Genomic DNA, 18,685 nt, shown 5'->3' on the forward strand with positions numbered 1-18,685 from the left:
CATGAATAAAACATAAACATAAAGAGGCATAGTTTTTCTCTCCCCTAAAAATAAAATACTTTATAACTTCTGACAGTTTCACATGACTTACTTTCAAAATAAAAGACTCCCTATGTCACACAGGATCATCTCAATGCAGAAGTTGTAGCAAGGTCGTGTGATGTCGGCAGCAATTATGAAAAAAATAAAAATTTTGGCTGCCTCTCTGCCAGAAATTTGTAAATCAATGGAACTATTTAACCGTATATTTTGAACCATCTGGTGTGCTTTTAATAATAATTCTGGTTGTGCTTATTGACCTCCAATTGATTTTTCGTGGTAGACTGTACACAAAAATGTGTCCAAATGGTTTTGTTTGACTTCGTTACACTACAGAGCCACACCGCTTGATGGATTTAAGCATGACTGTGGTCAGGACCCTTGCAGAGTTCTACGGACTGTCATTCAACTGTTAAACAAATAAAGTTTGAGTTAGTTTCCGTTTTTTCTGCTTTACTTTACATTTACTTTTTAAAAATTTTAAACATTTTTCTTTTTCTTTAGCCAGAATATCTAGATCAGTGGTTCTCAATTCAGCTGACATTCTTTTTACAAACTCCCCGTCACTTAAGGGCTTACTATGCCGGACCATTTCCAAAACCACAACGTAGCTAGCTTCTGTCACAGCTTCACTGGATTTAGCCCTTTTTGGAAACAGTATCTGCTGTGCAGCATAGCCTCATTGTAATTGTTGGAGCTTATTGTTGCGCTCTTTGCCGGTAAATTTGTTAAAGTAACATAGTGACGATTTATATTGAATTTTTTGAACATTGCAATTACCTGCTTAGTGCTTACTAATCAGGCACATGACTTTATCCGGTCCATGAGGTACGACGAAGTAAGCATTTGTTCACTTAGCTTGAAAGCGCCTGTTCTTCTCGCTAACACGCCAACGTTTTTCCTCAAAGGAACCTGCTCTGGCTCTCTTTTACTGAGGGCCACAAAAAATCTTTCCGCGGGCCGCCATTGGCCCCCGGGTCGCACTTTGAAAACCCCTGGTCTGAATGGAAGGGTAAAAGAGGCATGTGTGACCCTGGAGCCTCAGACCACCGAGTTAGATGTGCCTCCCTTTGGTTTTCTCATTAGGAACTTTAGATAAATCATTGATCATTGTTCTATCACTAAGGCCGCATTTACACTGCATGGTTCAAGTGACCCTATTCCGATTTTTTTCCTCGTGTGGCACAGATCGGATATGACCGATGAACGTGCAAGCAGGACAAAAGCGCATGGGTTCCGTTTTTCTCAGATCGGAGACGGGCCTCATTCATAAGTGGAAATAAGTCGGATAGGAATCGGATACGTGCATTTGCGTGTGCCATGTAAGCAGACAAATCGGATATTCCCCAGTAAATGCGAGTCGTACGTCAGTGACGTCAACTCAGGAGAGCACCAACTGAGATCACATGACTTATTAAGGTGCTTTTGTGCGCTGATTTTGCTGTTCGAGGACAGCTGGAGCCCCATCAGCGTGTTACCTTTCTGCCTCAGGCTTCAGACCGTAGTCGGAAACTGCTGTAATTTCCTGTCGGGTCCCAGTCGGGACGCAAACAGTAACTAATCAAGCAGGACACCTTTGCTATGGAACAGGCTAGAAGCCGTTTATTTCTTTGCTTGGATCAAACTGTTAGTCCAGCACAACCTCTGCAAACACTTCCTCATTCAAAACTCAGTGAGAGCACATAAGCCGGCCGAGCAGCCCTCCTCTTCACTCTCCCGCGCACCCCCTCAGGAACGCCTCCTTCCGTCGCTGCGTTGCCTCCATGACAACCGCAGTCACACAAAAGAAACACAACAAAAAGGGGAGGGTTTCACCGTGCTAAACGTTTGCCGTTTGGACCAACACGCATCTTCTAAATGTGCTTTTATCACTGTTATGATTATTATTAAGGGCCTGCTCGATCATAATTTTTTTAAATCTGTGCGGTCAGTGCTCAGGTCCGGGGAAGGCGGAAGTGCTGCTACGTAGTCCTCAGAACGTCCACGTTTGACAGTTTCAGCATTGTTTAGTGTAAATGCAAAAATCGGATACGGGTCACTTTTAAAAGATGATGTAAGCGGGTCGTCAAAAAAATCGGATGTAGTCAGAAAATCGGATTTGGGCATCAAGACCTGCAGTGGAAATGCGGCCAAACAGATACCATCTGAAGTATTCGCCTTGAACAAGATTGGAGCCAGAATGGATCTAGATTTGATTAGAAGTTTATCTAATTTCCTGGTTTAGATCATTCAGCCATAGCTGAATAATTATCATTTGACCATTTAAGACCTGAGATGTGATCTTGAAACTCGAACAGTGATGGAAACGACCAAAACAATCCGATTTTTAGATTTTTGACAAGACTCTATGATCTAAACCCAAAGCTCTGTCTGCTTTCTAAACCAGATCAAAATACAGATTTAAAATCAAGATGAGAACCTTCCTGCACGCCTCAGTCAAGAAAAGATCTAAATCAGTCTGAACAATTAACATCAACAAAGAGATCAAGTTAGAAGTTGTGAATGACACATTGGGGGTTCAAACATCGCTCTTTTACCTGCATGAGCCTCAAGAAAGAGCTGAAACCAAAATGACTCCCATTTGGACTTAAACTCACTGGAACACAAGCGAGTAGATCTTGACATTGAGGATCAAGACCAAAGCCCAGGAACGTTGTGGATTCTAAACTCCAGCAACACAAACTGGGTGATATTTTCTTCAGCTGCAGCTTTGAATTGACCTCGAGGGAAATGTTTGGATTCTACCACGAGACCATGAGGAACTGGGACCACCAATCGACAGGAAGACGAAGAGGAACTTGGACTGGATCCTCCTCTCTGCTTCTGGGTTCTCTTCTGGAGACTGATGGAAGTCTGAGATCGCCACTCCTGTGGCTATAAGGGGAGAAAGCAGAAGGCAAGAGGAGTGTCTGTTATTTTGAAGTCTCAGGTATTAACGTGGATCTGCAGAAAAACTAGGGGAAATGGTAACATTTATGAAGCTGTTCTTTAAAATAATTTTAAATTAAAACGTCTCTTGTTCCCGTGACACATTTCCCCTCAGATACCAATTTTTCTTGTCTGAGAACGGTCGGCCGTTTCTGCAGACTTTCAGAGACTTTGTGGCTCAACATGAGGTGTTAGACGCTGCGGTTCTTATCCGTGGGTCTGTGAAAAAGGTCAAATATTCACTTGTCATGTTTGATTTCAACCGGAGGATAATCCTGACAGGAACTTAGGCTTTTCAGTTTAGGCTTCACTGGTTCTGCTTTGATCCTCCGTCAGTAGCTGTTTCCATGGACGTCCAGACTTGTAAGAACTGATGGTTTGAGGAGGTGAAGATTGAAAAATTTTTTTTTTTTTTTGTGCTGAGCGTTTGTAATTTCCTGAATGATCTGCGGAAAATACCGATTTTGGTTCAGATCCTTCAGCGAAAAGGAACTGGTGTTTTTAATAAAGAGATTTTCCCCCCCAAAGATCTTCACATGCTTTAGTATTATACATAAAAAGAACTAGATATATTTTTACCTTTTTTCACTAAAAGTTTGGGTTTCAAATCACAATAGTTCTTAAAATTAACCAAAAATATATTAGAGTATTTCTCTGTCCATTGAAATTGTCAAAACTATATTTTGTTATCAGTTGTATAAAAACATGTAAATCAGTAATAAGATAAATCCTTTACATGAATATAATTGGTATTGTACTTTATTTATTAGTAATAATGATTTTATTATTGACTATTGTTTGTTTATTTATTTTATAATTAAACATTTTTGCATTTTTTTTCGATGGAAAAACAAAATTATGTGTTTTATTTATCTGTAGGACTTTTTTAAATAACAACATCTCTCATATTTCTTTTCAGACTAAATGTTTTAAGTTTAGCAATAAACAAACATTATCATATTTCAATAAAAAGAATCCTTGTCATTATAAAAATAATAGTAGTAAAAATTTACAAAAAAACTAAGGAGCATATTTTAGTGAGTGAAAGTCCTCCAGGGCGGATGGAGCAGCAGCTTCTTCCCCTCCTCCTCTTCCTCTCCTGAGTCATCATTGTAGCGCTCCGCTGTCGCTTAGGCTCCTCCCCCTTGGCTCTGCCTCCATGCAACGGTTTGTCCCCTAGTCCCTCACCTCTCCCCCTCATTGGGTGGCGGCCGCTCCTCCTCCCCCCCCCCCCCCTTCCCTCTCTCCTTCATCGCTCCTCTCCATCCAGAGGACGAGGCTGGTTGAAGCACATGCTGCCTCCTCACAGAGGGATGGGCCGGTCTAGGAGTCTTCCTCAGGAGGAAGGCGCGAGGTTATCGGAGGAGCCCCAGACCCGCTGACCGACCGTCCGTCTGCCGGCATGCTGAGAAAACTGGTCTGCAGGCGGATCTGCCCCTGTAAGCGGCTGCTCCTCTTCCTCTCCGTTCCAGCTGCATGGGTGCAGGATGTGATGCGAGCAGACAGGAAGGAGCGGCGGAGGACGGGAGTGTGCGTTTGTTTGTGCGCGACCGCGTGCGTGTTTGTGCGTCCGGCGTTGTCAGCTCAGTTTCCTGCGCTCGTTGTTGTCCAGAGTTTAGGATGTGGAGCAGCCTGATCGCCTCTGTCTGTTGTGTGTTTTTGTGTGTGTGTGTGTGTGTGTGTGTTAGCAAGCATAGGCTGGACTTGATGAGTTCATCTGATTGCATTGATTATCTGTATTCTTCCTCTGCTGTTAGTTTAAAAATGCATTTGGAGGCGAAACGTTCAGTAACATTGATGTTTATTTTCCTTATAAAAATACAGTTATGTCTGTTTCTGAATCACTAAACTGCTATTTCCTCCTGCATGACTTTTCGTTTTATTACATTTTTTTTAGATTATTTCAAAGATGTTATTGATTCTTGTTTTTTTGTTTTCCAAAGTTTTTTATTATAATGTTTTTTTGCAACTAAATGCGCTTTACAACATAAAATAGGGATGGAAAGAGAGAGTTTATAGGATAATGTGCAGGAATCTGTATTTCTAAATAACTCATCTGTGCTTTTAGATGTTAGCCTGTGTGAAGATGATCTTATTAGCTTTTATTTAGTTGGTTCTTAAAACGGCTTCTCCTTTAAGTTTAAAAAAAAAAGTTTAAATTATAAAATAGAAGTGAAAACAAAAGAAAAATAATAGTATGAAGTATGTGAATCCTGAGCTCACTGGTTTGGGTTTTGTTTCTTCCTTTGACTGTATAGAGAACTGGACTGAGTGGGTGTGATGTCATCCATGCCTGATTTGGCTGCAACCAAATGAAGTCCATTCAGTCGCTGTTTTTTTGGGATACAGACGTCGCTATGTTGGAGCCAGAAAACATCAGTGAGCAGTGATTGGTCTGAGTCGGTCTGACTTTCTAAGACAACTGCTCTGGCCAATCAGAAATGAGCTTGTTGAAAGCGTGCTCAGGACAACCCCTGTTTCGAATCTTCGACTTTCATTGAGGCGTTTGATTGGTCAGTTTATATAACTTGAATAATTTTCACCACAGTAAAAAAATGGAATTATCCAGAACATGTTAAGGCACTGCGGCAGACTGACGACCTGTCCAGGGTGTACCCTCCGTGCCTTCGCCCACAAGTGGCCGGGATAGGCTCCAGCAGCCCTGTGACCCCAAAAACCGGTTTAGAAAATGAATGAAAAATGTTATCCTGACCAATAGAATGACTGAGTAATAGCTGTTATGTCTCTATAGAAGTCTATGGGATTTTGGCTTCTCAACAGGTACTTCCTGTTTGCAACGCAGGGGGGGGGGGTCACTCAGTCCAGTTCTCATATACAGTCAATGGTTTGTTCATGTCTTACTCACAAAAACAGGCAAGCCTTATTTATCTTGCAACTTTTTCACAGGAAACAAACATTCTCCAGACATTTGAGTGGATGACAGATCCAAAACTCGGTGCACAAGAGGAAAATAAAGCAGTGAAACCAAAGATCAAGGGTAGAACACCCTCGTCTTCCTCCAAGCTATGGAGGGTAAAGAATATCAGCAGATCAGGGTTTCTCTGGAAAATGTTCTGAGGAGCTTCAGCTAACTCCAGCAGACAGAGGAAAGGAGGAGACGGCCTGTAGTTTCTATTATTTCATACAAGTTTTCTTTAATCAGACTTGCAAAGTTCTGTCTTCAGGTTTGAAGTGAAGATCGACTTTAACCTCAGATGCTTGACAAATATGGGAAATGTATTGAGTGAAACACACTTGGCTTCTGCTGCTCATTTCATAGGACTTTTGTGTTTACATCTAGGTTTTCTTTTTTTTTTTTACAGTAAAGCCTGCAATCTAATGGATCTTAATTGATACTGTGTGTGTGTGAACTTTAAATAATGAAAAAGGATTGATTGCTGAAGGACTCCATGGGTTGTTCTCTATGCAGAGGTGTTACACTGGAGCACAGCTCCTCTCTTTGGAGTCGCACACCAATCGTTGGGTTTGATTCCGCTTAGAATTGACTAAATATGTTTCAAATATTTGTACCACGCTGGATTTCTCTTAGTCTGCTGAGGCAGTCACAGATGGGAGGGACTCCAGATTGATCTGCCGCCGCTATTTGATTATGATTTTTTTTTTTTTTTTCAGTAAACTACAGTTTGAATGGAAATGAATTGTTCTGCTGCAAACCAAGAAGACATGTCAGTATTTTTGAAATCTAAATCAGAATTTTTATTGTATTTTTTTGGGGATCATTTGAGATTTATCACAGAAAGTCGTATTATTATTTTATTTATTTATCTAGCTTCTGTTTAAAGGGATTTTCTCCCTGCAGATCAATGACTGGACTCACCACCATGCTGTGATGAGTTGTCCACACATTAGTGGTCTGACAAAAGTCATTAAAGCAACATGGGAAGCTTCTATGAAGCAATAAATCAAAGTTTATCTTTATTTTGAAAATCCGACCACAGTGAAAACGCTGTAGTTTGTGTTCATCCCCCTTTTCAGACCATCATCACTTTTTTTTTTTTTTAACAAAATTAAATGTAAAATTGTGAAAAATGACATGAAATGATGCCTTTTCTGTTTTAATCTACTATAAATGTTGCTTCTTTTGTATGTTTTTAACCATCATTTTGTTCAATTGGGATTAAATTAAAGTCCAATTTATTAGAATTAATAAGGGATTTATTAAAAAAGCATTGCTGGACATTTTACTGAAAATGAATCTTTAAGGTAAAATGTCTTTCTTTTTTTAATAAATAAATAAAATCAATTTCTAAGAGGTTCCACAAACAAACACATAACCTACATTTTTTACACTTGTTGCTTTCATTTCAACATAGAAATTCCAGGTTTTTGTAGATCTTTGCCTCTGAAAGTGTTTGTCAGTAACAGTGACGTGTCGGTTCGTCACAGGAGGACGTCTGCGGCCTCTGTGGGTAAACACAGGCCCAGTTGTTTGTTTGTCATCCCAGAATCGTCCTCGTCAGCTTGTTGCGCCGCTGTCAGCTGAAGCTAAAGTTCACCGCCGCCTGCTGCCTTTCTCTGCGGGTGCGTTGTTGGTCACGTGACCCGAGGTTCCCGCTTCTCTCCCTGCCGCAGATAAGAACTTCGAGGACGATGACTCGGTGGACGGCGGCCGCTCGTCATCCTCGTCCAAGGCCACCTCACTGTCGGGGAGGAAGGTGGTGAGCATGGGCTCGTTCCGCCGGCCCGCCTCCGCCAACAAGTCTGCAGGTCAGACGTGCGACGTTCTTCCTCCTCCTCCTCCTCCTCCTCACACTGGAATGATTTCTGTGGCTTCATGACGCTTTTCCTTTTGTTCTACACTGCAGCGACTGCTGGGGCTGTGGATGAGGAGGACTTCATCCAGGCTTTTGAAGATGTTCCTTCAATACAGGTAGGAGTCTTTTTCTTCTGTTTATTTTTTTCCAGACATGGTGACGACACCGTTTAAAGCTGCTCTCCTCCATCAGATCTACTCCAACAGGGAGGTGGAGGAGGCCCTGACTAAGATCCGAGACGTGCTTTCCGATGACAAGCGGGACTGGGAGCTCAGAGTGGCAGCTGTACGTCATCCTCACCTTTCCTTCACCCCTCCTTTTCTTTTTTTTTTTTTTAAACCTCCTGCCACCTTCTCTTACAAACAGCTCAAAAAGTTGCGTTCGCTGCTCCTGGCTGGCGCCGCCGAGTTTGACGGCTTTTTGCAGCAGTTACGCCTGATGGAGGCGGCATTCAAGTTGTCGGCCAAGGACCTACGGTCTCAGGTGGTGAGGGAGGCCTGCATCACTCTGGGGTGAGTCAGTGAGGGGCAGAAAAACGAGGCCCATGTGTCGGTTTTACCAAAACTGTCTGAACTTTACAGAAAACTGGAGCTTTGTAAACCAGACGTTCAGACAAAAAAAACACTTGAATTTGTAAAAAAAAAAAAAAAAAGTTTATTAAATAAAAAACATGTTATTTTAAATTTCAGTTAAATTATTTAAAAAAAAAGTCATCTTTTGTTTTTGTTACAGGAAGTTAATTTGGCAAAAATTAATGGATAATTTTTACAAATTTCCAAATAAAATAAAACATTTCTTCCACATTTTTTTCTCTTACTGACCTAAAGATGAGTTTAAATGAAGTAGATTTTGTTGTCGCACACAATATTCATTTTACGGCACTAAAATGATGAAACTGCCCTTTTTAAAGCTTCAGTTTCTCTTGATGAAAAGTAAATAAGATAAAAATAACTAAAGAACTAAAGTGTTTATTGCACACATGTTATTTGTTTTCATCTAACAGTAGAATTAAGGTTCTCCTATGCTGACAATCGAGTGATCCTTTTTCCCACACAAGCTTGTGTTTGTGAATGCATCACAGCCTTATCTTAGAACTGTCTGAGTTTACATTTAATCTTTATAAAAACGGATCTATTTTACTATTGAACCGTTCATAGTTATTTACCAGCATTTTCTTTACCAATTCACAGAAGATTTGGCTTTTTATCCTATTAATTTTGATTTTTTTTTCTCCCAAACGATTTATCAGGCCAAAAATATAGATTTTTCTTTTTAGTTATATGTTGTATTCAATATTATTCTTATCTGCCTGTTTTTCAGACAAAGAAGGAGAAGAAGAGCTGATTTTTATTTCTGCTGTGGCCCTTTTGTTCTCCTTCTATTCTTCCTAACGGCTCAATTTCTGTCCTTCAGTTACTTTTCTTTAGTTCTCGGCGGACGCTTCGACCACGCAGCCGAGGCCGTCATGCCCACCCTCCTTAACCTGGTTCCCAACAGTGCCAAAGTCATGGCCACGTCAGGCGTGGCCGCAATCCGCCTCATCCTCAGAGTAAGCTCGATCGCGCTCTGTTGCTGTCTCAAGAGTCACTGAGCTGTGATAAGAGGATTTAAAGTTAAAAATAAGCTTCATGTTTGGAAAAAAAAAGGGGGTTTAAAGATGAAGACACGGAGATGCTTTTATTTTGAAAGAACAAAGAGTCTCTCATTGCAGAAGATGTTAAATATTTGTTGACGTGTTATCTAAAGGAGCTCAGCTCTTAGCCGAGTCGCTGATGACATAAAGTTCAGTTTGTGATGACGATGTTGTTTCTTTCCAGCACACGCACTTTCCCCGACTCATCCCCATCATCACCAGCAACTGTACTTCCAAAGCTGTGGCTGTCAGGAGGTGAGAGCATCACTCTGAGTCACTGACTTCAAATCAGTTCCATTTATTTTATTTTAATTTATTGGTTTTTCCTCCCTTATTTTGCTTACCCTATTACCTGCAATAAAATAAATAAACAGGATTGTCGCTGTTTGCATTTGTTTTATATTTTGCATTATTAGTTGGAGTCAAACTGCTTTTTTAAAACAGATTTTAAAGTAGATTTCTGTGTTTCGTGTTGCTTTCAGGCGCTGCTTCGAGTTCGTGGACCTGCTGCTGCACGAGTGGCAGGCGAGCAGCTTGGAGAGGTGAGGCTCTGTGGTCTGACGACGTTCTGGTTCTTCAGACAGGAGCAGCAGAGTCCCACGACGGCGCACGGATCTCTGATGATCTCTTCCTGCCACTGTGGGAGGAAACGTGACTCCGGGTCAAGTTCGTCCCCCCGGCGTTTCCATGGCGACAGCAGCCGGTCCAAAGGGCTCTTTGTGTTTCTGCATCGCTGATCCCTGCAGCCGCCGGGGAGAAACCTGAGCTCAACCCCCCCCCTGCCCTAGAGTCAGGGGAGCTGTCTGTCATTGATCAGTCGCTCAGAGTGTTGATCACCAAATCACAGCTGAAAGAAGACAAAAAACACGCATTTCTACTTCATTTCATAAAACTGAGGAAACCTCATCTGAGCGCGCTCTAAATGTTGAACCGGACCTTTTTCTGGTCCATTGTTGCTCCGAAGTTGTGTTTCTCCATCCGTCTTTCTCTCGGTCATCGACTCCTCTTCCCGCAGACACGTAGCCGTTCTCATGGAAACCATCAAGAAAGGGATTCATGATGCCGATGCAGAGGCCCGCTCTGTGGCCAGGAAGTAAGTCGCACCCAAACCCCCCTGGGTTTGGTTGAAACTGATCCCTACACAGCATCTCCACAGGAAGAGTGTTCTTGCTTTTCAGGATTCTAATTTATCCTTTATAAAATGTCAACATTTACAATAATCGTTTCATTGAACCAGTTCTGCTATTTATTTAAAAAAAAGAAAAGTTTTCGCAAAATACTATTAAATAAAAAAGAAAATGATTTAATTTTTAAACATTGTATTTCATGTAGATCAGTAATCAATTATGCTTTTTTCATTTGATCTAAAATCTAGTTCTGAAAGAACTTTTATTTTGGAAATCTACTGGAATTCAACTTATTTTTGACGCGTGTTAAGCTGATTGGTCTCTAGTCTAAAAATCCCCATCTAGCAACGTTTTTCTTTTAACTTAAAGAAAAAACAACAGAAAGCTCTTTTTCACAGGAAAGAGCCAGTGAGGAAGCAGAAGAAGAGACTTTGATTTCAAAATAAAAGACATCTGCATTTAACAGACAAAAGCCAGAAGTCTTTATTCCAAATCTGGATTTATTATGACAGTTCTTCTCAAAATATAATGCATAATATTCAGGTCGACTGGTCGTCCAAATGTTCTGCTAATAAAGTCAATCAAACGGTGGATTCACGTTTATGATTATATTTGGTAAATACCAGTTTTAGTCACCTTTTGTCTTTTTTTCCTTTATCCGTCGCACCTAAAAGTCAGACGAGGCTGAAGAAGGCATCTGAATTTTTTTTAGCTTCTACTTTAAAATTTACAGGTCATAAGAAAATCTATATCACATTTTAATGGTTTAATTACCCTCAAAGCTTAAGGGAAACTTTAGGCTTAAAGAAATTAAAAAATCGGACGCCAACTTCAGCCTCGTACAAACCGATCTGTGAAAATCACAAAGCCGGTCCGCTGCCTGAAAAAGGTGGGGGACCACCCATGGAGAATGTCAGCTAAAACAAGAGAGTCCATCCAAAAGTCGTCAGATGGGACCGTTTTAGTCCTGACAGCTGATTTGACTTCTTCTTTGTGGTTTCAGGTGTTACTGGGGTTTCCACGCCCACTTCAGCAGGGAGGCGGAGCAGCTGTTCCAGGCTCTGGAGTCGTCCTATCAGAAAGCTCTGCAGGCTCATCTGAGGAGCGGAGACAGTCTGATGTCTCTGCCCGCGTCTGACCGCTCCTCCTCCTCGTCTCAGGAGAGCCTCAAGTGAGACTCTTTGTGTCTAAACTAATCACCGTTGGCCTGGGTGGTTTTCTCTGAGTAGGATAGACAGTCATCTCCATCATAAATTGACAGACCCCCTCCGATCGCATTTTCATCTAAAGCGTTCCCACTGGTCTTTTATGTATGTTTATTCAGTTTATACACAAAATCATAAAACGTGTTTCACTTTCTAGGACGTAGTTTCTGCAGGGCGAAATTTGTTGTGGGTGGGACCATTGGCATGTAGAGGCCCCGCCCCCCGCCCTTCCTCTCCCCACTACTGAGAGCTTGGAGCAGGGCGTTTGTGGCCAGCCTGGCGTCTTTTCCTCGTCACTAGAACAATCTTTTTCTGCCGCCATCTTTTTCATCTGCTCCTCGTCAACAATGATTTCAATGGAGAAAATGAGCTTAATTTTCTTTAGATATATCCACCAGCATAAGAAAAATGCTACAGGAACCTGCCAACCTCCTGTTTTCTCTCCTGTAGGACAAGGGCTTTATAAATACAGTTGGATTTGATTTGATTAGTCTCCATTAACAGCTGAGTCGGGGTCTTTGTCTGCATGTGGGGAATCTAGATCAGTGATTTCTATCAACCAAACCACACAAACCGAAGCCGCTGAAGAAATAAAAACAAAACCATTTTTATTTTCTCCCCACAGTCGCCCCCTGTCTGTGAAGAACAGCGTTGGAAGCAGCAGATGTGAGCAGACTACCAATTTAACGTTACATACCGTAAACAGAAATTCATGAACGAGAGGAGTTGCCGTGGCAACGGGAAAGTAGAATACTTTCTGCCGGAAGCATCTGCAAACTGAAGAAGAAATTCCTCTGCGTGCCATGTAGTCAGAGAACTCCTGCGTTTCCTCCCGTCCCACAGCCAAAGCGGTCCCCTCCACCAGGAAGCCCGCCACGGCCTCGTCTCCAGGCTCGCTCCACCGCTCTCGCAGCGACGTCGACGTCAACGCCGCAGCCTCCGCCAACGCTCGCACCAGGATGAGCGCCGTCTCCTCGGCGGTGCCGTCCTCCCCCTTCAGCTCAGCCTCGGCGCTTCCTCCTGGATCGTACGCCTCTTTAGGTAAGACCGCCGGCGTTCACTGACAGAAAACACACAGCAACTGCGGCTTCCACAGACCACCCCCTCCCAAAAAAAAAAAAAACTATTCCCGTTGCTGATTGTGACCCCTGTTGTGTCTCCGCTGACGCCTAGACGCTTCGCGGTCTGTCCACGCAGACGGTAAGACAGCTGCTTCCACCCTGACTGTAGTGATGGTCCGTTTCTGTCCCCGCCCCGCATGGTTCACCGTTTCCTGTTGGCCTCCACAGCCGAGGAGCTGCCTGCGCCTCTGCGGGCAGCTGCTTTCAAACCCTCGAACAAACGAAGGGATCTAGATTTGTTTGTCCGTCATCACTCACATGATTCACACTCTTGAGCTCGTCTTGTGAAGCTGTCTTTGACGTTTTGGACTCTTCTGCATGTCTTTAGATCTGTCGGTCTCTGAATGTCGTGGAGTCTCAGGAAACTCTCAACCTGTGATTCATGATTGGAATGTTGTGATTTCATCCTTTTGTTTTTGGATTGTCGATGGCTCTCAGTTTAGGACCGGGGTCGGGCCTCACAGCAGTAACACTTTTCATCCTCCCGTTCTGCAAAAGGTCGGGTTCGAACGAGGAGGACGAGCTCCGGAAACAGCCCCTCCCTGACGGACAGCCGCGGGCGCAGCCGAGGGAAGGTCGTCTCTCAGTCTCAGCGTGAGTGATCCCAAAAATGACCTTTGTTTCATATAAGGAAGAAGTGATGCACGAGTTTGATTGATTTTCATTTGATTTATTTCTATTTCAAGCATTAATTGTTGGAAATACAATAAAAAAATAGCACAAATTTATCAAACTCATTACAGAAACTATGAAATGCATAGATAAAAAAAAAAACAGACAGACATTAACTTCAAACTAGGGCTTTCCTGCTGTGAGATGAGTGCTAACCACTACACCACCGTGCAACCCAACAGAAATTCCATTAACACAAAATCTTCGTTAAGTCTTTTTTTGTAAGCATGTTTTCTGCAATTAACAGGATCGGACACCAAAAAAGATTACACGATTCAATTATTTTGTATGATGTCATCTTCAAATGTGAGGCATGGCGGTGTGAGTTAACTAATGTGGGCTTACGGTCTATGTTTCACTGGGCTTCAGCTGGCAGCCGGTCTGGTTCTCCAGGGAGACTCCTCACCTCCACCTACGGCAGAATCCCCAGACCCACCATGGGCGCCCCCTCCCCTCAAACCCCCACCAGCATCAGCAGCAGCTACAGTGAGAAAAACCGTCCCAGAGGCCACCGAAGTCAGGGATGCAGCCGGGATAACAGCCCCACCAGATCGGGCGCCGGTGAGTGTTGAGCGGAGAATAGACAGTTGAAAATGTACAAGAGAGCACATTTTTGGGAATCCTAAAAGACCGTGAATTGTCAGGGAAACTCCACATAAGACGCGTAAAAGTCAAAAACTGCCAAAATTCTCTGAATAATAAATAAAGCGAAGCAGCTAGTGCTCCCCTACCTCACCTATTGTGCTGAAGTATGGAAGGGAGAATGCCAGAGAAGTCCGAAATTAACGAAATTAACTGTTCATTTCTGATAATGGACACCTCAAAGGAAATGATCTCGCTCAAACCATGGTCCCTTACAAAATAATGTGTATTCAATCAATTTTTCGGACCTTTTTCCTGTTATTTTTTTAGATTTAAATTATTTGATACATGGTGCGAAGCGTTGACATGGTAACAGCCTCGACTGCAGCGGCAAAGGAAAGCGATATGCAGTATATGCTGATCGTCACGATGGGTTCAATGAAGCATCAGATCAGACAGAAAGTTCACCGTGTACCGCTTGTTTTTGTCCAGATGATGAAGCAAAAGTTTGTTTTAAAGAAACTTCTCTCTCTTTCTCTTTTGCTGCATCTTCAAAATGACCAAAATTAACCAAACAGGTTAAAGTAAACTATAAAATCACTCCTTTTTTTTACTGTCTTGCTGTTGGGATAAACCGTGAAATAGCGATTCAGCGATATATCGCTTATGTCGATTTAAAATGCTGTCAGGACGATATTTCTTTAATTATTCCTGAGCGTCCGACTCGTGTTTTCCACCTAAACTCTCCACTGCTAGTTGGCAGCAGAGCACACTGAGGCTCTTTGAGCAGCTCTACACCACACAAAACAACAAGATTTGCGAGATCAGCTGGTATTAAATGCTAAATGTTCAGTGAACCTCGCAGTTTTTGTTGTCATAAGACACTACTTCGTTTTTGCTTGGTATGGATACCGAACCCAAACTCAGTACCATGCAAAAACGCGGATTGTGGGGGTTTGTAGTGGGCTCCAGATGAGAACAAGTGACAATTAAAATGTATCGCGATACATATCGTATCGTGAGACACATATTGTATGGCCAGACTCTTGGTAATACACAAACCAAATGCAAACCTGTTTTTCTTTTAATTTGTTTAAAATATGTTAATGATTGGAACACCAACTGGTGTTCACACTAGTGTGCCGTGGGAGATGGTCAGGTGTGCCGTGGGAAATTGCCCTCATTAACTGATCTAAAAACATTTCCCATCTCCAGGATATCAGCTCTTTGTTCATCCAAACAGGCCCTGATAAAACACTGAGAAATTAGGAATATGAAAGATCGTAAAATACTTTTTTCTTTGTGTTTATTTGATTCTATTAAAGACACTTTGATAAGAATCACGGTACTGTGATTTAGCTGAACCTAAAGCCGTTTTCCTGAAAAGTCCCGCCCCTTTATCTGTCTCCACTAATCATTCTTGGAGTCTTAATCACATGTCATTAGTCTGACCAATCAGAAGTGGTTGAAGTCTTCACTTCCTTGTTTCGATTTAGCTCATAAGTCTCTCAGTTCCAACAAAAATACCAGCTAAAGCTCGTCTTTAGCGGTGTAGCTTCCCACAGAATCCGGTATCAGACGTGGAACAAGTGAACAAAACAATGAAGCTCAGAGACGCGAGTCTGTCAGCGTTTGGCGAATTATTGCACTACATCTCCCATGATGCAATGGGTTAAAGTGACAGCTTCTCGGCGCACGAGTCTCTCCTCTTAACGTCTTGACACAACAACAAACACACATCAAACCGCTTTTGAATCTCCTAACTTAACTTTTATTACATCTTTTAGAAAAAGCAGCTGCTGCTTCCAGCTTTTTCTGCCACAATTATCACAAACATGCATGTGAGATTGCAGAGGGGCTGTAGATCAATACAGACTATGAGTTTCTCCTTTTTTTTTTTTTTTTTGAATGCTGGATGCAGGATTTTTGTCAAGGTTAAAGTGTGCCGTGGCTCAATAAAGGTTGAAAAACACTGATCTAGAACATTTAAGCTATGTCACCAGGATTTCTTTTTTAGGCGTGCATTAAATATCACTGTGGATGATCACTTTTTAATCCACACCCAGCAGCCAATCAGAATCAAATAAACATTTTTTTTTACATTCTAAATGATTAAAATAAATTAAATATCAAACAGCATAATTTCTTTTCACATCCTTCTATAATCTCCAAGTCTTCCAGTCTATAGCTCTGATGTGAACCACCAGGAAAGGTTTTTGTGTGTCTGCATTTGGGGTGAACAAATGGAATCATTTTGGAAATGAATTTAAAAAGCTATTTCAAAACACTACAAAAATAGAATTTTATCCTTGCTTTTTTTATGGTGAAAGTGTTGTCTTGTTGTAATTATAAGCATGGTATTCTAAGAGTATAAAAGATTAAGGTTTAAATAAGATTTTGCATTTTTCTTGTATTTTCTTTTGTTTGAATGTTGGAAAAATGTGTAAAATAATAAACGGAGGAGCTTAGCTGTTACCAGGTAAACAATATCTTTTTATAAAAACAAAGAAAAATGATTTGTAGGTCAAAAATAAAGTTAAGATTTGAGAAATTTGAAGAAAGGCAGTTTATTTTTTTAGATGAGTTGATTGTTTTTTCCTAAAACCAGGAAAACGGTTCCTTCAGGAGCGCATCCCGCAGACCTGTATCTAAATGCTGTCATTGTTACTGAGGGAGGTCATGTTTTCATGTGCATGCTGCTCACACTAAACCTGAGTCTTCCTCCTCCTCCTCATCGTCACTTTGAGCTCCAGTGAAACGACACTTTAACTTCTCTGCTCATTAACGTCTCTGCAGAGCTGCAGGTCTGTCTGTCTGTCTGTCTGTCTGTGTGCTGCCGGCTAAACTCTCCCCCTGCACTGCTGTCTGTCTGTCTGTCCCTCCGCTGGGCCGTCCAGCCCGGAGTCGCATCCCTCGCCCCAGCATGAGTCAGGGCTGCAGCCGCGAAACCAGTCGCGAGAGCAGCCGCGACACCAGCCCCGCCAGGGGTTTCTCCCCCCTGGGTGAGTACAGCTGATCCACCCCCCTCCTCTAAGGAAAGATGAGGTTTTCGGTTGGTTTGATGGTGGTGGAATGCTGGTGGTGGTGGTGGAGGGGGGTCAGATTGTTCTTCTGCATGCGACTGGTTTGTCTGTCTAACCCCCTCAGGAGGTTTTTGCAGCAACACTTCTATAGTTCTGATGTCAACTCTTGCGTCCCCCTCCCTCCCTCCCTTCCCCCCCGCCTTCCCGCAGTGAGCCGCCGCCACTCCCGCTCCACCAGCGCGCTGTCGTCCGCAGAGTGCTGCTCAGGTGAAAGCAGGAATCCACCTGCAGCTCTGGGTTGGGTTTTATACGTTCACGCCCTCATTTGCCCGCCTCCCGCTCCCCTTGAGAGGGTGGTGCACCTTTGCACCAGCAGGGGGCGACATCCCTCATCATCGTGCACTGCAAAGAACTATGTTATTTTATCATAAACACCTTTGAAGCTTTTTTTTTGCTCATTTATTGAGGTTTTCTTTTGTTAGGCCTTTTCTGTGGGTTTGCAGCTTTCACCCTTTGATTTACGGTTCTGCTTTGAACTGGACCTCTTTGTTCTGCTCTGCTGTTTGGGTTGGGTTCTGGTCACTAAAACAGCTCGACAAACCAGACTCAAATGGCTCAATTAAAGCTTCACCTCATGCGCTTCTTTTGGGGGGGGGGGGGGGGGGGGGGGCTTTCTTTGTTCTGACTCGACAGTTGTTTTTTTTACAGTTAGTTCTGTTCCCCCTCAGACCGGCTGTCCCATCAGGCTCGGATCTCCGCTTCCGTCAACGCAATGAGGATCCTCAACACAGGCACAGAGGTGGAGGCCGCCGTCGCAGATGCTCTGGTAGGTAACAGGGAGGAAGCGGTAGACGAGAAGGTTACTGTGCTTCAGCTCAGCAGTAATTTCCATGTCTGAACTTCACTTGCAGCTCCTAGGAGACTCCAGGAGTAAGGTACAGACACGTGTCGCTGCATGCAGACCGCGGTGTAATGTCAGAATCTGCAGTGTTTGTTCTGTGACATTAAAGGAAAAGGGAAAAGCATGCTCCATCGTCCTCCTGTTTCTCCACCCTCTGATACCTCCCGTTCTCACCTATCGCAGAGGCGCCCGGCGCGGCGACGCTTCGAGTCCCCCGGCATGTACTCGGACGACGACGCCAACAGCGACGCCTCCAGCGCCTGCTCGGAGCGCTCGTACAGCTCGCGCAACGGCGGGGTGACGCCGCACTACATGCGGCAGATGGAGGACGTGGCCGAGGTGCTGAACCACTGCGCCAGCGCCAACTGGTCCGAGAGGAAGGAGGGTCTGCTGGGGCTGCAGAACTTACTCAAAAGCCAGAGGATGCTCAGGTGGGGCTGGTCTTTTTGCCCATTTCTTTTCTTCTTTTTTTTTTTCCGTGAGCCATGCTGCGATCTTCTCTGAGACGCTTGCGTCTGTCTGCAGCCGCGTGGAACTGAAGCGGCTCTGTGAGATCTTCACCAGGATGTTTGCAGACCCTCACAGCAAGGTGAGGCCAACCGAGCTTCTGCATGACGCGGCCGACTCTTCTGACTTATGAACCAGCCCGATCTGCCACTCCTTAAAGACCCACAAATCA

At 43.2% G+C, this 18,685-nt stretch overlaps 1 protein-coding gene across 13 annotated transcripts in view; it reads left to right on the forward strand.

Annotated features, from left to right (window-relative positions):
• The window catches only part of LOC101164707 (CLIP-associating protein 1-A), a 45,329-nt gene that overhangs the window by 10,740 nt on the left and 15,904 nt on the right, over positions 1 to 18,685 (forward strand). For 7 of the 13 annotated variants that reach the window (XM_023964256.1, XM_023964251.1, XM_023964267.1 and 4 more), the window contains 20 exons: positions 7,561 to 7,695; positions 7,794 to 7,858; positions 7,935 to 8,027; positions 8,109 to 8,254; positions 9,156 to 9,291; positions 9,560 to 9,630; positions 9,858 to 9,917; positions 10,391 to 10,468; positions 11,506 to 11,673; positions 12,333 to 12,373; positions 12,551 to 12,748; positions 12,881 to 12,907; positions 13,327 to 13,422; positions 13,870 to 14,061; positions 16,980 to 17,084; positions 17,316 to 17,372; positions 17,834 to 17,931; positions 18,017 to 18,040; positions 18,190 to 18,437; positions 18,532 to 18,595. In XM_023964256.1, coding sequence (XP_023820024.1) covers positions 7,561 to 7,695; positions 7,794 to 7,858; positions 7,935 to 8,027; positions 8,109 to 8,254; positions 9,156 to 9,291; positions 9,560 to 9,630; positions 9,858 to 9,917; positions 10,391 to 10,468; positions 11,506 to 11,673; positions 12,333 to 12,373; positions 12,551 to 12,748; positions 12,881 to 12,907; positions 13,327 to 13,422; positions 13,870 to 14,061; positions 16,980 to 17,084; positions 17,316 to 17,372; positions 17,834 to 17,931; positions 18,017 to 18,040; positions 18,190 to 18,437; positions 18,532 to 18,595 — 2,102 coding nt within the window. Of the gene's footprint in view, positions 1 to 4,223; positions 4,407 to 7,560; positions 7,696 to 7,793; positions 7,859 to 7,934; positions 8,028 to 8,108; positions 8,255 to 9,155; positions 9,292 to 9,559; positions 9,631 to 9,857; positions 9,918 to 10,390; positions 10,469 to 11,505; positions 11,674 to 12,332; positions 12,374 to 12,550; positions 12,749 to 12,880; positions 12,908 to 13,326; positions 13,423 to 13,869; positions 14,062 to 16,979; positions 17,085 to 17,315; positions 17,373 to 17,833; positions 17,932 to 18,016; positions 18,041 to 18,189; positions 18,438 to 18,531; positions 18,596 to 18,685 lie in introns of those variants that run through there. The other 6 variants (XM_023964258.1, XM_023964283.1, XM_023964278.1 and 3 more) reach the window with 5 other exon arrangements.

The sequence above is a fragment of the Oryzias latipes genome, chromosome 2 (genome assembly GCF_002234675.1).
Source record: "Oryzias latipes chromosome 2, ASM223467v1".
NCBI lineage: Eukaryota > Metazoa > Chordata > Actinopteri > Beloniformes > Adrianichthyidae > Oryzias > Oryzias latipes.